This window comes from Lolium rigidum, chromosome 7 (genome assembly GCF_022539505.1).
Source record: "Lolium rigidum isolate FL_2022 chromosome 7, APGP_CSIRO_Lrig_0.1, whole genome shotgun sequence".
NCBI classification, from domain to species: Eukaryota; Viridiplantae; Streptophyta; class Magnoliopsida; order Poales; family Poaceae; genus Lolium; species Lolium rigidum.
Genome location: NC_061514.1, coordinates 25,923,058 through 25,937,577, shown reverse-complemented (window position 1 = coordinate 25,937,577; position 14,520 = coordinate 25,923,058). Strand labels below are relative to the sequence as shown.

General features: G+C 45.6%; 3 protein-coding genes across 3 annotated transcripts; all 3 read left to right on the top strand.

The window, feature by feature from the left end:
* The first annotated feature begins 6,598 nt into the window (after nucleotides 1-6,598).
* On the top strand, nucleotides 6,599-7,030 carry LOC124671060 (nuclear transcription factor Y subunit C-6-like). The gene has a single exon (XM_047207496.1). The coding sequence runs from the start codon at nucleotides 6,599-6,601 to the stop codon at nucleotides 7,028-7,030; it is 432 nt and encodes a 143-aa protein (XP_047063452.1).
* Nucleotides 7,031-8,727: 1,697 nt separating this feature from the next.
* On the top strand, nucleotides 8,728-9,476 carry LOC124671059 (tRNA-specific adenosine deaminase TAD1-like). The gene is made up of 2 exons (XM_047207495.1): nucleotides 8,728-9,145; nucleotides 9,364-9,476. The coding sequence occupies exons 1-2, from the start codon at nucleotides 8,728-8,730 to the stop codon at nucleotides 9,474-9,476; spliced, it is 531 nt and encodes a 176-aa protein (XP_047063451.1).
* Nucleotides 9,477-13,057: 3,581 nt separating this feature from the next.
* Nucleotides 13,058-13,474, top strand: LOC124671058 (nuclear transcription factor Y subunit C-3-like). Its single transcript, XM_047207494.1, has one exon. It carries the CDS (start codon nucleotides 13,058-13,060, stop codon nucleotides 13,472-13,474), a length of 417 nt encoding a protein of 138 aa, XP_047063450.1.
* The last annotated feature ends 1,046 nt before the right edge of the window (nucleotides 13,475-14,520 follow it).

Below are 14,520 nucleotides of genomic sequence, written 5' to 3'. Positions count from 1 at the left end.
TGAATCCTTCATCGAAACTGCTTGTCAACACCTTCTGCTCCTCGTTGGGATCGACATTCTTACTTATCGAAGATACTACGATACACCCCCTATACTTGTGGGTCATCACGTGCTCGTCCGAGGAGCCACGTCACGAGTTGGTACTTCTTCCTCGTCATCACTGCGAGTGAGGATCAATAGAATAAAAAGCAAGACAAGAAAAAACTTCGACTACAGAAATAAGGGGAAATCAAGGTGACTTACGAGCTGACGAGGGATTCAATATAAGGATCATAAGCTGCCTTCGGATGAGAAGGAACAACTTCTTCGGCTTTGGATGTGCCGGAATCTTCAGCATTACTCCTCTTCCTTTTCCTTTGTGGATAAACGGCGGGAGGAGGAGATTGGACCGACGTAGTGTCCTCGGAAGATCCCGCAGATTTTCGAGAATCCACGGGATCATTCACAAAAGACGGAGCTTCTTGATTGTCGTCGTTGATAATGCCCCTTTCTTCGACTTCTCCATCCTCGTAGAAGAGGAAGAAGGGAAGCCATAGTAGGATGATTCTGCAGGAAAATAGCGGCAAAAGGAAAATTAGAGAGATATCAATACAATGAGATGCAGGGAAAATTCGGAACAAGATAAAAATTCGAGAAGACAAAATACCTCGGGGAGAGGATTGGTGGAGTCGTATGGCTCCACGCGACAAGAGGAAGGAATAGGATCCCTCTTGCTCGGCGAGGTGATTCTTCGAATAAGCTTCTCCAAGTCCTTCACGTAAAGATCATTGGAGAGCCTATTGGCGTCATTAACACCAGAATACGTCCAAAGGGGATTTTTGCGAGCCTGAAGAGGCTGCACTCTAATCCTAAGAAAGTAGGCAATGATTTGGACACCAGATAACTCTTTGCCTCGAGTATTTTGGAGCTGATGAATACGAGACATAAGAGCTTCTGTCGCCTTTTTCTCTTCTTCGGAAGCTTCAGCATCCCAGGAGTAGCGGCGTTGAATTTTTGCGTTTTCGTCGAAAGGGACTATGTTGTGTTCCACGGAATTGGCACTTTCTTCGTGTATATAGAGCCACCTTTTGCGCCATCCTTGGACAGAGTCAGGAAATTTGACGTCGAAGTAATCAACGTCGGTTCGGACACAGATAACAACACCACCTATGTTGTAGGTGGCGTTGTGAGCGCCATTGCGGCGGAGGCAGAAAATGCGTTTCCAAAGAGCCCAATTGGGAGCGACTCCAAGGAAGCATTCGCAAAGTGTGATAAAAATAGAAATATGAAGGATGGAATTGGGGGTCAGCTGGTGCAGCTGAATCCCATAGACAAAGAGAAGACCGCGGAGGAAATCGTGGATTGGGGTAGAAAGGCCACGGATGAGATGATCAACGAAACTAACCCGGTACTCCATTGGAGGGTTGGGGTAGCTTTCTTCGCTGGGAAAGCGGATGGCGTCTTCCTTCTTCATCAGGCCAAGCCTCTTCAGCATATTGACATCTTGGTTGGAGATTTTGGATCTCTCCCACTCAAGATCCTCAGCGGCCATCTTGGATTCTGGAGTGCTGTGGCGGGTGAGTCGCGTGCGCGGTGGCATCAACCGCACTGGAAAAGCAATGTTCGTGCGTGCGGAAGATCAGAAAGAGTTGGGCGCAGGGGAGTTTTTTGCAGAGGGGAGCAGATGTGCGGCGCAAGCGAAGGAGCGGACGGAGGTTGAAGAAAGGTTTATATAGGCTTCGGGAGAAGTAATGAACCGTTGGATGAAGAAATCGTGTGGTGAAAAGAGATCCAGTAGATAAGAGGGTAAAAAGGTATTTTTACTGAAGTGGAACAGCACAGGCGTTACCATACGTGCGCCAGGAAAAGCGGAGGACGTGTGTCCCCCACTTGCACGACGTGTCAACGTGGTGGGAACAATGGACCCACAAGGCAGAAAAATCTCGACTATTAATAGAGCTGAAGAGAATTTGACAAAGGAAAATATGTCGACAAGAAAAATAAAAGGAGAATGGCGACAGGAGAAGTTATTTGAATACTTCGGGAGCCTTTGGTCAGAAACAAGTTTTTGCCCAAATGCTCGGGGGCTACTTCGACAAAAATAAAAATTCGACTATGGCAAATATAGAAATTGTGGGAGCCTACAACCAAGCACAAGTTCTTGGTTGTAGCCTCGGGGGCTACTCCCATCGGGAGCGCTGTTCGCGCACCCGAGATATAAAAAGAAGAAGAAAGAAAAAAAAGAGAATATCGGGAAATAATGGCAATATAGCGACAAGGTGGACTAAAATGTTGAGCCTACAACGAAGCACAAGTTCTTGGCTGTAGCCTCGGGGGCTACTCCCATCGGGAACGCTGTTCGCGTGCCCGATGAAATTTAAAAAGGAAAATAAAGAAAGATAGAAAAGCAAGAGAGTATATTTCGAGTTATAATTAACTCTACATATACTCCCATCGGGAGATTAATATAAGTCATATTTGACTCGATGAAATGTGCCATTCCAACAGCCGGAAAAGCACTCGACAATATATTCTCGAACGCCAAAGTTGCGATCAATTTCGAATGCCGCAAATTTGCGAAGGTAAGACCCCGAATCCGTTCTGCTGGGCGTGGCATCGCCGAAGACTGCGCTCGCTACTTTTATCCGTATCAACGGATACGAAGAAAATCCTAACGGACGCGTTAGGTACTCGATAAATTTGACCGGGACTCGACAGAATGGTAAGACCTTAAGCGGCACTCGTCGAAGTTTGCACCGGTATCCCGAGATCATGTCCGGGGACGTGATCTTGAAGTAGGTTTTTGCGGATTGCCACTAGAGCAGCTTAACTAGTACCTGATCCGTCGGATGAACTAGCCCCAACTACCAATATCCCCGTACAATATAGAAACTTATATAAAGAAATATAGAAAAGTTTAAATTGTCGAATAAAAATAAACAGTGGAGATTTTCCCTGACTCTACGATTCAAGCAAAATCTCGGGGGCTATCGACATAGGCATCCCAAGTGGGCCTCGCCAAAGATAGTACCCGGGGTTTAATGAAGGCCCACTACCCGAAGAATAAGAAGGTTCGAGAGCCCAAGATATATTAAGGAAAGTAGAATTGTAATAGGAAGTGTTGTTTGTAATCTGGCGGGATGAGTTAGAAACCGTCCCGGACTCTGTAAACTTGTACAAAACGAAACCCTCGGCTCCACCTCTTATATAAAGGGGGAGTCGAGGGACGAGGAGATCATCGAATCATTGTTCACAAACCCTAGTTTTCATAATCGTCGAGTACTTTTCGGCTGAAACCTTCGAGATCTACTTGCCCTCTACTTCTAACTAAACCCTAGCCTATAACCCGTAGGCATTGACAAGTTAATCCCTTGTCACTCGCCGCCATCAACCTTCAACGTGCTTCTTGGCTCCTCCTGGTTCGATAAACCTTGGTTTCTTCTGAGGGAAAACTTGCCGCTGTACGCATCACACCTTCCTCTTGGGGTTCCCAACGGACGCGTGCTGTACGCGTATCACGCACCACCTAGATGGCCAGCGCCCCCTCTCCCCAAACCCTAGCCGCCCCACTCCTCCTTCTTCCCCGCACGCTTAGCGAAGCTCCGCCGGGATTCTCCACCGCCACCGACACCACGCCGTCGTGCTGTCGGATTCAAGAGGAGCTACTACTTCTGTTGCCCGCTGGAACGGGAGGTGGACGTCGTCTTCATCAACAACCGAACGTGTGACCGAGTACGGAGGTGCTGCCCGTTCGTGGCGCCGTGATCAAGATCTTCTACGCGCTTTTGCAAGCGGCAAGTGAACGTCTACCGCAGCAACAAGAGCCTCATCTTGTAGGCTTTGGAATATCTTCAAGTGTGAGACTCAATAATCCCCTCGTTGCTACCGTCTTCTAGATTGCATCTTGGCTTGGATTGCGTGTTCGCGGTAGGAAATTTTTTGTTTTCTATGCAACGTATCCCAACAATTCCCTCAATTGACAAAGTTTGGACTGATACTTGTCAAGTCAATGATTATTGGTGAAACCTTTATATGGAAATTTAGTTCCCAAAAATATTTGGAATCTTTAATTTGCTTAGTTTTAGGATACACTTGATAAGTTCACAAGGATAGGTATGTCTTGGTTTGGAATATGGAGAAATCCCCTTTCTCTTTCTAGCTTAGTTCAATCCTCAGATGTAAGTGTTGTGCTAGAGGATGGATTCTCACCATGGGCTTACTCAAAGCATTTCTTCAAAAATGTGTGTGGTATTGTTCATCTCAACACAATTCTTAAGTTGGGGGTTTTAGTTTTTGCAAGATAGATTTGCCTTACGATCAGGAGGATTATTCCTTTGATTGAACTTATAGGGCTACTAGCTATGCATGGAAATGTAGACTTGTATTCTTTAGATTACTAAGGCATGTATATTCCATAGTTTAGAATAGAGCATTTCATCCCCTTAATGATTCTCATAATTAAGTAGGGATCATACTTAAAAAAATATTTGGATAAAAGATGATTTGTCCAATGGGGCTTGGAAAATAGTCAAGGGTTTATCCATGACTCGGATTAGATTGGAATGATCAAGTTTGAGATCCACTAGATATACTTTCCTTCTCTCTTCCTATTATAAGGATTAAGGTCATATGATTGTATTCCTAGTTTACTAAATCTTGTGGTTAACGAAGAACCAACCTGTGGATGGATGCTTAGGAGGGCAATAGCACCCCGAGCTCATGAGAGTTCAAACCCTAGGTTTAACACTTCATTGTCTCATAAAAGCATAATATTCTTTCACTGAGAGGCGACGCTCCCGTCGATGGCGAGGCGTCTGTGCTGACTTAATCAATCTCGAGAACCACTAGATCAATTTTTTGGACTCGGACTCTCGGAGGTGCTTCTAGGGGTAGGATGTGTGTGTTTATAGGGTGGGTGTATGCACGTATTTGTGAGCGTCTTTATATCTACTGTGTTTCGCAAGAAAAACGTGTGGTTAACACCCTAATAATTATGCCCTTGATATGATGGTCCTATTGGTCAGCTATTTCTTCTACTATCATTAGATATTTTTTTAGAATCCAATTGGTCTATGATAATCACTTGGTGGTATGAATTATATAGCTTAGGCTTATGGAAGGTCATGGAGTGATCCCTTCTACTGGGTTGGCGATGGCTTCCTAAATGATAGGCTTGGCTTTATCTAGGCTCTAATGAGTTGTCAACAAGGTTTACTTCTACTAGATTATAATTGAGGTCATAATCTTGTTTTGATCAAGCTTGTATTATATTGGCTTTGGTGGGATAGGTTTGAGTATAAGGTCCATGCTAACACTTTCCTTTGGTGACAAGGATGCTTGGTTAAGGCTAACTAGGACAATGGATGGGTTTAGTTTTACTCTGGTTAAACCCTAATGATTGGATCTCACTTGACATGATCAAGGATTTGGATTCACCCACTCCAGAGACAAATGGGTGATGATAAGGGTGGTCAAGATTTGGACATTCAAGACTTGGGTATAGACTTGGATGATTTACTTGCTAGTTGACCAGGGTCCATCACAATTCATGATTGATATAATATGAGATATGTTGAGATAGAATAAGGTAAGAATATAATGGATTGGGTCTTTGGGTTGATTGACCATGTGCTAGAGAATTATTCAGCACACATGTTCACCGATAGTTATAGAAGATAAGTTAAGCATCAATTTATTATTTATTTATTAAAGATATTAAAGATGTGTTGTATTTTGATTCACTTTTATTTATGAGTCTATTTCTACCCTTTGTAACGTAGAATTTTGCGAAAGGTTATTTCAAAGTTTTAACACTTAGATGGATGAGCTAGTACTAAATCATCCGATCTAATAAAACTTCAATCATTTTGACAAATTGTATCAAAAAATAAATTCCATGTATTTACATGCATGAATGCAATAAACACATTATTGTAGCCTCTAATCCTAGAATATTACCATAATGTTAAATTTCCCCGTATTTGCCCGCCTTTTTTTTGTCATTGTTGCCTGTACTTGCTAGTCGCCGTCGGTACGATCCGACGCATATTTGTTTTCTCCAGCTTGCACTTTTTTTACAGATCGAAATACAATACGCTAAAACGCTGTAGAATATTCCAGCATAAAATAGGCTTTACCATGTCGCTTACGTACTTACAAAAAGGACGCCTTCCAAATAAGGACGCTCGTTGGTTCGATCTCCTCGGTCCTCCTCGACCCTGGATACGGAAACTCTCACTGTCCGGGTGACAAGTGCACCCACGCAGCGCAAGCACAAGGATGCAGCAAGCAAGCAAGGCAACGTCCGATGAAAGCTACGCCCCAATTATCTACTCGCCTTCGTACACCATCGCGATCTCAACCACCGTCTCCAACGGTTTCTCTCGATTTCTTTACACGATCTCCATGATCGCTATCAAAGCTGCCGGCCGCGGCCACCTCCATTGCCGGCCGCCCATGGTCAGCAGCAGCCACGCGCTCCCTCCCTCCCCGATCTCCACCTCCCTCGGCCGCAGAGTCAAACGGCGCCATGCGTATATAAGATACATCCATGGCCAATGCTGATTGAAAATTGCAGCCTAGCACGTACGTCAGCGAAAGAGCAGCGCGAGCGGCGGCGATGAGGCTAGCGAGGCCGTATTCGGGGGTGTTCAGGGGCGGGGCGACGGCGCGGACGGGGCCGCACGCGCTGCCGCTGGCGCGGATCAAGAAGATCATGAAGCGGTCGGCAGGAGACGGCAGCGGCGGCGACGGCACCGGGGCGAGGATGATCTCGGGCGAGGCGCCCGTGGTGTTCTCCAGGGCCTGCGAGCTCTTCGTCGCCGAGCTCACGCGCGCCGCCTGGGCCGCCACGCTCGACGGCAAGCGCCGCACCGTGCACCGGGAGGACGTCGCGCAGGCCGTCCGGGACACCGACCTCTTCGACTTCCTCGTCGACGTCGTCAAGGACGATGCTGGCCATGAAGACGGTGGTGATGGTGTTGTCGGTGCTGGGGCCGGCGAAGGCGAAGGCCGAGCGCCGGCGTGTGACGATGGCGACGGCGTGCTTTGACTAGAAACTTAATTCTCGATTTGTGCATGAGGGTTCATGGTTGTGAAATCCAACTGTATTGTACGTGATTAATTGCACTAATTTGCTAAAGTAATACACAATATACACACAATAGTGCTATGTGCTAGCTGATCTTCGTTGTAACTTATGTTCTCTTTTTACAACTTGTTACTAGCTGCTGCCAATACAAGCACGTGGGTAGCAGACTAGCAGTGCAACTTTCGGATGTCATCTTTGCACGATTTTAATTGTACTCTCTCCACGGACACGGACAGAGATTTGGTGCACATGGGGCACCAGTGATCTCGTTTTTAAAAAAAAATCAAAAATCATATTTTTGAGTTTCAGAGAAATCTGGAAAAAGTCTGCAAATAGTCAATGATGTATCCCACAAACGTGCAAAAGATCAATTTCAAATACTTAATATTTTGAGCTACACAAAAATGACAAAATTGTAGATCTAAGTAGTCATTTTCAAATCTTCAAAACATATCAGATTTTGTCATTTTTATCTAGCTCAAAATAAAAAGAATTTAGGATTGAGATTTTGCATGATTGTGGAATGTATCAATGATAGTCTTCAGAATTATTTTCATAATTTTTATAACTTGTAAAAATATTTCTAAATTTTTCTTAACATAGTGAGAGCACTGCAGCTTGGGAGCTAAAAACACTTTTCGTCTCTCCATTCACTAATATAAAATGCTTTAGACATTTTTTAAGTAGACTAGATATAAAATAAAAGAAGTAAACCTACACACTAAAAATAAGAATAGGTACAAACAAAAGGGAGTAATCTATAAAATGCTAAAACATCTTATAACTGATCGTTGTCTAATCTCTTCATGACTTCGTTTGATTTAAGGTTTTCTCTTCGATGGCAAAATGTATCATTCATAGGATTTGGAGTTAATATTGAATCTTTCAAAAGGTTTCTTTCTCACTTTTTTTTTGTACTCCGAGCAGTTTTCGCTCGTTACTAATTTGAAGAGGTCTATTTTGAAGTATTCATTTGAGAGAAATAAGATGGCATGGCTTTGAAATAAGTTAGCCTTTTTTGTCCAGCTGGCTAGGATCCCGCATAATGTAAGGAACGTCAATGTAGTTTTTTCTAGAATAAGTGCTAGTAAGATATTTCATGCTTTATTTATTCGAACATATAGTAATGGTTAAGAACCCAAAAAGTGATCAGCAGGGATGAAAATGAAGCGGAAAGTTTCCAACATTTTCACAGAAAAATGGAAATGGAATTATGAAAAAATGGATTTTGCAAAATGCAAATGAAAACGGATTTTTTTTGGTGGAAATAGAAACAAATACGGAACAAAGTTTTCCGGCAGAACAAACTTGAAAACAGAATTTCCATTTTGAGCAGATATGTAATTTGCGTTAGCGGGTTGATGTGCATGTCCCATTCCAAGAGGCCTATTACATTGCCTTGTCAAGTCAAACTTCCAAAGTGGTTCATCATCCCAAAAGTTTTAAGTGACGTTTTTTTTCTTTCTGTGAAACAAAATTACAAATACATCATAGATTCATAGTTTACAGCGCAAGGCTTGGAACTTGGAAGCTGTATTTACAGTTACCGCAACCGTGACATAAAAGCGCAGAAGCAGTTGACCGTCTTCTACTCTCTAATACGTTTTCCATCTCTTTTCCGTTGAACTCTGTACGCTCTCGGCTCTCCTCGCGCCGCCATGTACCGCTCCACCTCGCCGCCGGCGCCGCCGCGAGACGGCGTCCAGTGGGCCAACGCCGCCTCCTCGGCGGCCCTGCGCCGCTACTCCTCCCTCCCCAAGAAGGGCAAGCCGCAGGGGCGCGAGTCCACGGTGCTCGCCGCTTTCCTGCTCTCCTCCCCGCAGGACCCGCTCGGCCCTGAGGTCCTGTCCCTCGCCACCGGCACCAAGTGCCTCGGCGCGTCCCGCCTGGGCCCCCGCGGAGACCTCGTCCACGACGCCCACGCCGAGGTCGTCGCCCGCCGCGCGCTCCTCCGCCTCCTATACGCCGAGATCGGCGCCGACAGCCCTCCGAGCTGGCTGGTTCCGTCCGGTTCCGGTGGGCGGTGGAGGCTGAGGGACGGATATCAGCTGCACCTCTACGTCACCCTGCTCCCCTGTATGTCGCATGCTTTTCGATGTAGCTCTTTCAGAGCTGAATTATCTCGTGTGCTCACCCAGCTCATGTACATGGCCTTTTGATGTTGTTCGTTCCAAAGCTGAATTGTTTTCTGCGTTCCTGATAGTACTTGTTCATTCCAAAGCTGAATTGTCGTCTGGAGCGCATAGTATGAAAAATTGATCTTAGTTAATTTGTTTTGTGAATTGGCGGTGCAGGTGGGGTCATGCCAGTGCCGCCGTCACCCTCAGAGGTTCCAAGGTTACAGCCGGACATTGTGGTGAATGGATACGGTGGTATGCTTCTTTCTTATCCTTGGTGTTCAGCATAGCTGTAGGTCAATGCCTGGAGCTGATACTAATGACCTATAGATTTGGCAAACTGGCTGAATTGGCCCATGACATGGTAAAAGATTTCAGGATCATTTAGTTTATCTATCAGATATTTTTTGTGTGATGATGGTTTCATGAATTGGGCAGTGCCATGGAAGTGTGATGCACTTAGCTAGTTGACAACTCGACATTAGTGCATTAGTGACCACTGACCATTGATCGAAGTGCAAGAGGTTTGCTAGACTTGGAATTGGGGCATCTACATATTTTTGTTGCATCCTTAACTTGGTGGGAGGGGGGACGCACACTTAATAAGAAGGTTAATCCCTTGTCACTCGCCGCCATCAACCTTCAACGTGCTTCTTGGCTCCTCCTGGTTCGATAAACCTTGGTTTCTTCTGAGGGAAAACTTGCCGCTGTACGCATCACACCTTCCTCTTGGGGTTCCCAACGGACGCGTGCTGTACGCGTATCACGCACCACCTAGATGGCCAGCGCCCCTCTCCCCAAACCCTAGCCGCCCCACTCCTCCTTCTTCCCCGCACGCTTAGCGAAGCTCCGCCGGGATTCTCCACCGCCACCGACACCACGCCGTCGTGCCGTCGGATTCAAGAGGAGCTACTACTTCCGTTGCCCGCCGGAACGGGGAGGTGGACGTCGTCTTCATCAACAACCGAACGTGTGACCGAGTACGGAGGTGCTGCCCGTTCGTGGCGCCGTGATCAAGATCTTCTACGCGCTTTTGCAAGCGGCAAGTGAACGTCTACCGCAGCAACAAGAGCCTCATCTTGTAGGCTTTGGAATATCTTCAAGTGTGAGACTCAATAATCCCCTCGTTGCTACCGTCTTCTAGATTGCATCTTGGCTTGGATTGCGTGTTCGCGGTAGGAAATTTTTTGTTTTCACGTGCAACGTATCCTAACAATTCCCTCAATTGACAAAGTTTGGACTCGATACTTGTCAAGTCAATGATTATTGGTGAAACCTTTATATGGAAATTTAGTTCCCAAAAATATTTGGAATCTTTAATTTGCTTAGTTTTAGGATACACTTGATAAGTTCACAAGGATAGGTATGTCTTGGTTTGGAATATGGAGAAATCCCCTTTCTCTTTCTAGCTTAGTTCAATCCTCAGACAGAAGTGTTGTGCTAGAGGATGGATTCTCACCATGGGCTTACTCAAAGCATTTCTTCAAAAATGTGTGTGGTATTGTTCATCTCAACACAATTCTTAAGTTGGGGGTTTTAGTTTTTGCAAGATAGATTTGCCTTACAGTCAGAGGATTATTCCTTTGATTGAACTTATAGGGCTACTAGCTATGCATGGAAATGTAGACTTGTATTCTTTAGATTACTAAGGCATGTATATTCCATAGTTTAGAATAGAGCATTTCATCCCCTTAATGATTCTCATAATTAAGTAGGGATCATACTTAAAAAAATATTTGGATAAAAGATGATTTGTCCAATGGGGCTTGGAAAATAGTCAAGGGTTTATCCATGACTCGGATTAGATTGGAATGATCAAGTTTGAGATCCACTAGATATACTTTCCTTCTCTCTTCCTATTATAAGGATTAAGGTCATATGATTGTATTCCTAGTTTACTAAATCTTGTGGTTAACGAAGAACCAACTCTGTGGATGGATGCTTAGGAGGGCAATAGCACCCTGAGCTCATGAGAGTTCAAACCCTAGGTTTAACACTTCATTGTCTCATAAAAGCATAATATTCTTTCATCGAGAGGCGACGCTCCCGTCGATGGCGAGGCGTCTGTGCTGACTTAATCAATCTCGAGAACCACTAGATCAATTTTTTGGACTCGGACTCTCGGAGGTGCTTCTAGGGGTAGGATGTGTGTGTTTATAGGGTGGGTGTATGCACGTATTTGTGAGCGTCTTTATATCTACTGTGTTTCGCAAGAAAAACGTGTAGTTAACACCCTAATAATTATGCCCTTGATATGATGGTCCTATTGGTCAGCTATTTCTTCTACTATCATTAGATATTTTTTTAGAATCCAATTGGTCTATGATAATCACTTGGTGGTATGAATTATATAGCTTAGGCTTATGGAAGGTCATGGAGTGATCCCTTCTACTGGGTTGGCGATGGCTTCCTAAATGATAGGCTTGGCTTTATCTAGGCTCTAATGAGTTGTCAACAAGGTTTACTTCTACTAGATTATAATTGAGGTCATAATCTTGTTTTGATCAAGCTTGTATTATATTGGCTTTGGTGGGATAGGTTTGAGTATAAGGTCCATGCTAACACTTTCCTTTGGTGACAAGGATGCTTGGTTAAGGCTAACTAGGACAATGGATGGGTTTAGTTTTACTCTGGTTAAACCCTAATGATTGGATCTCACTTGACATGATCAAGGATTTGGATTCACCCACTCCAGAGACAAATGGGTGATGATAAGGGTGGTCAAGATTTGGACATTCAAGACTTGGGTATAGACTTGGATGATTTACTTGCTAGTTGACCAGGGTCCATCACAATTCATGATTGATATAATATGAGATATGTTGAGATAGAATAAGGTAAGAATATAATGGATTGGGTCTTTGGGTTGATTGACCATGTGCTAGAGAATTATTCAGCACACATGTTCACCGATAGTTATAGAAGATAAGTTAAGCATCAATTTATTATTTATTTATTAAAGATATTAAAGATGTGTTGTATTTTGATTCACTTTTATTTATGAGTCTATTTCTACCCTTTGTAACGTAGAATTTTGCGAAAGGTTATTTCAAAGTTTTAACACTTAGATGGATGAGCTAGTACTAAATCATCCGATCTAATAAAACTTCAATCATTTTGACAAATTGTATCAAAAAATAAATTCCATGTATTTACATGCATGAATGCAATAAACACATTATTGTAGCCTCTAATCCTAGAATATTACCATAATGTTAAATTTCCCCGTATTTGCCCGCCTTTTTTTTTTGTCATTGTTGCCTGTACTTGCTAGTCGCCGTCGGTACGATCCGACGCATATTTGTTTTCTCCAGCTTGCACTTTTTTTACAGATCGAAATACAATACGCTAAAACGCTGTAGAATATTCCAGCATAAAATAGGCTTTACCATGTCGCTTACGTACTTACAAAAAGGACGCCTTCCAAATAAGGACGCTCGTTGGTTCGATCTCCTCGGTCCTCCTCGACCCTGGATACGGAAACTCTCACTGTCCGGGTGACAAGTGCACCCACGCAGCGCAAGCACAAGGATGCAGCAAGCAAGCAAGGCAACGTCCGATGAAAGCTACGCCCCAATTATCTACTCGCCTTCGTACACCATCGCGATCTCAACCACCGTCTCCAACGGTTTCTCTCGATTTCTTTACACGATCTCCATGATCGCTATCAAAGCTGCCGGCCGCGGCCACCTCCATTGCCGGCCGCCCATGGTCAGCAGCAGCCACGCGCTCCCTCCCTCCCCGATCTCCACCTCCCTCGGCCGCAGAGTCAAACGGCGCCATGCGTATATAAGATACATCCATGGCCAATGCTGATTGAAAATTGCAGCCTAGCACGTACGTCAGCGAAAGAGCAGCGCGAGCGGCGGCGATGAGGCTAGCGAGGCCGTATTCGGGGGTGTTCAGGGGCGGGGCGACGGCGCGGACGGGGCCGCACGCGCTGCCGCTGGCGCGGATCAAGAAGATCATGAAGCGGTCGGCGGGGGACGGCAGCGGCGGCGACGGCACCGGGGCGAGGATGATCTCGGGCGAGGCGCCCGTGGTGTTCTCCAGGGCCTGCGAGCTCTTCGTCGCCGAGCTCACGCGCGCCGCCTGGGCCGCCACGCTCGACGGCAAGCGCCGCACCGTGCACAGGGAGGACGTCGCGCAAGCCGTCCGGGACACCGACCTCTTCGACTTCCTCGTCGACGTCGTCAAGGACGATGATGCTGGCCACGAAGACGGTGGTGATGGCGTTGTCGGTGCTGGGGCCGGCGAAGCCTGTGACGACGACGGCGGCGCGCTTTGACTAGAAACTTAATTCTCCATTTGTGAAACTCAACTGTATCGTACAGTACGTGATTAATTGCACTAATTTGCTGAAGTAATACACAATATACACACAACCAGTGGTATGTGCTAAACTCTGCCTCCTACGAACCTTCTCGTCCCCTCTGGAGACGGGCGTTCCTAGGGTCTTGGCTACGATCTGGTGAGCGCGATTTCGATCTCGCTTGCATCCAAATAATCTGTTGAGTCCAAATCTTTCTCCCGCACTCCTAGTTCCCGCACGCGCTTCCTGTCCCTTTCCCTAATCGTGGTTCGGGGTGATAAAGGGGCAAACTCTGCTTTGCTGCCCACCCTTGGCTGCGGGTGTTGGATTGTGGTTGGGGGCGGCGACGGCGGCTTTGGGAGGAGGTGGTACGAGGCCGGAGCATGGAGACAGATTCTAGTCCGTGTTTGCCGCTGGTGGAGGCAGATCGGAAGGGTGCCGAGAATGCCGGGGCTGGCGACGCTCCAAGTGCAGGTGAAGATACTGCTGCGGATTTGATGAAGCGACTGAAGCTCACTTCAGAAGAAGCAACAGCGGTTATTTTAGAGGATGAGAATGAGGATGATTTGGTATCCCTGGAATGGGCAATCATTGGGAAGGTATTGTCCCCAACTATTCTTCATTTTCAAACAATTATGGCAGCATTAAGGCCAGCGTGGGGAAATCCAAAAGGCATGAACCCGAGATCTGTGGGTGACAATGTTTTCATTGTTGAGTTTGCAACAAAGGCTGACAAGGAGAGGGTGGAAGCAGGTGCTCCATGGTCTGTAGGTAAGCACGCTGTGCTTATCAACAACTTTGATGCCAGACAGAAGCCATCTGAGGTCTGTTTTGATAGACTATCTGTTTGGGCACACATAAAAAACCCAAGATTTGAGTTGATGAACAAGCTCTGGGGGGAGACGCTTGGAGCTAAACTAGGTAAAGTGGAGAGGGTTGATGTTGATAGCCAAGGCAGAGCTTGGGGTGATTGTCTCCGAGTCAGGGTAACGGTGGATATCACTAAACCTTTGTTAAGATGT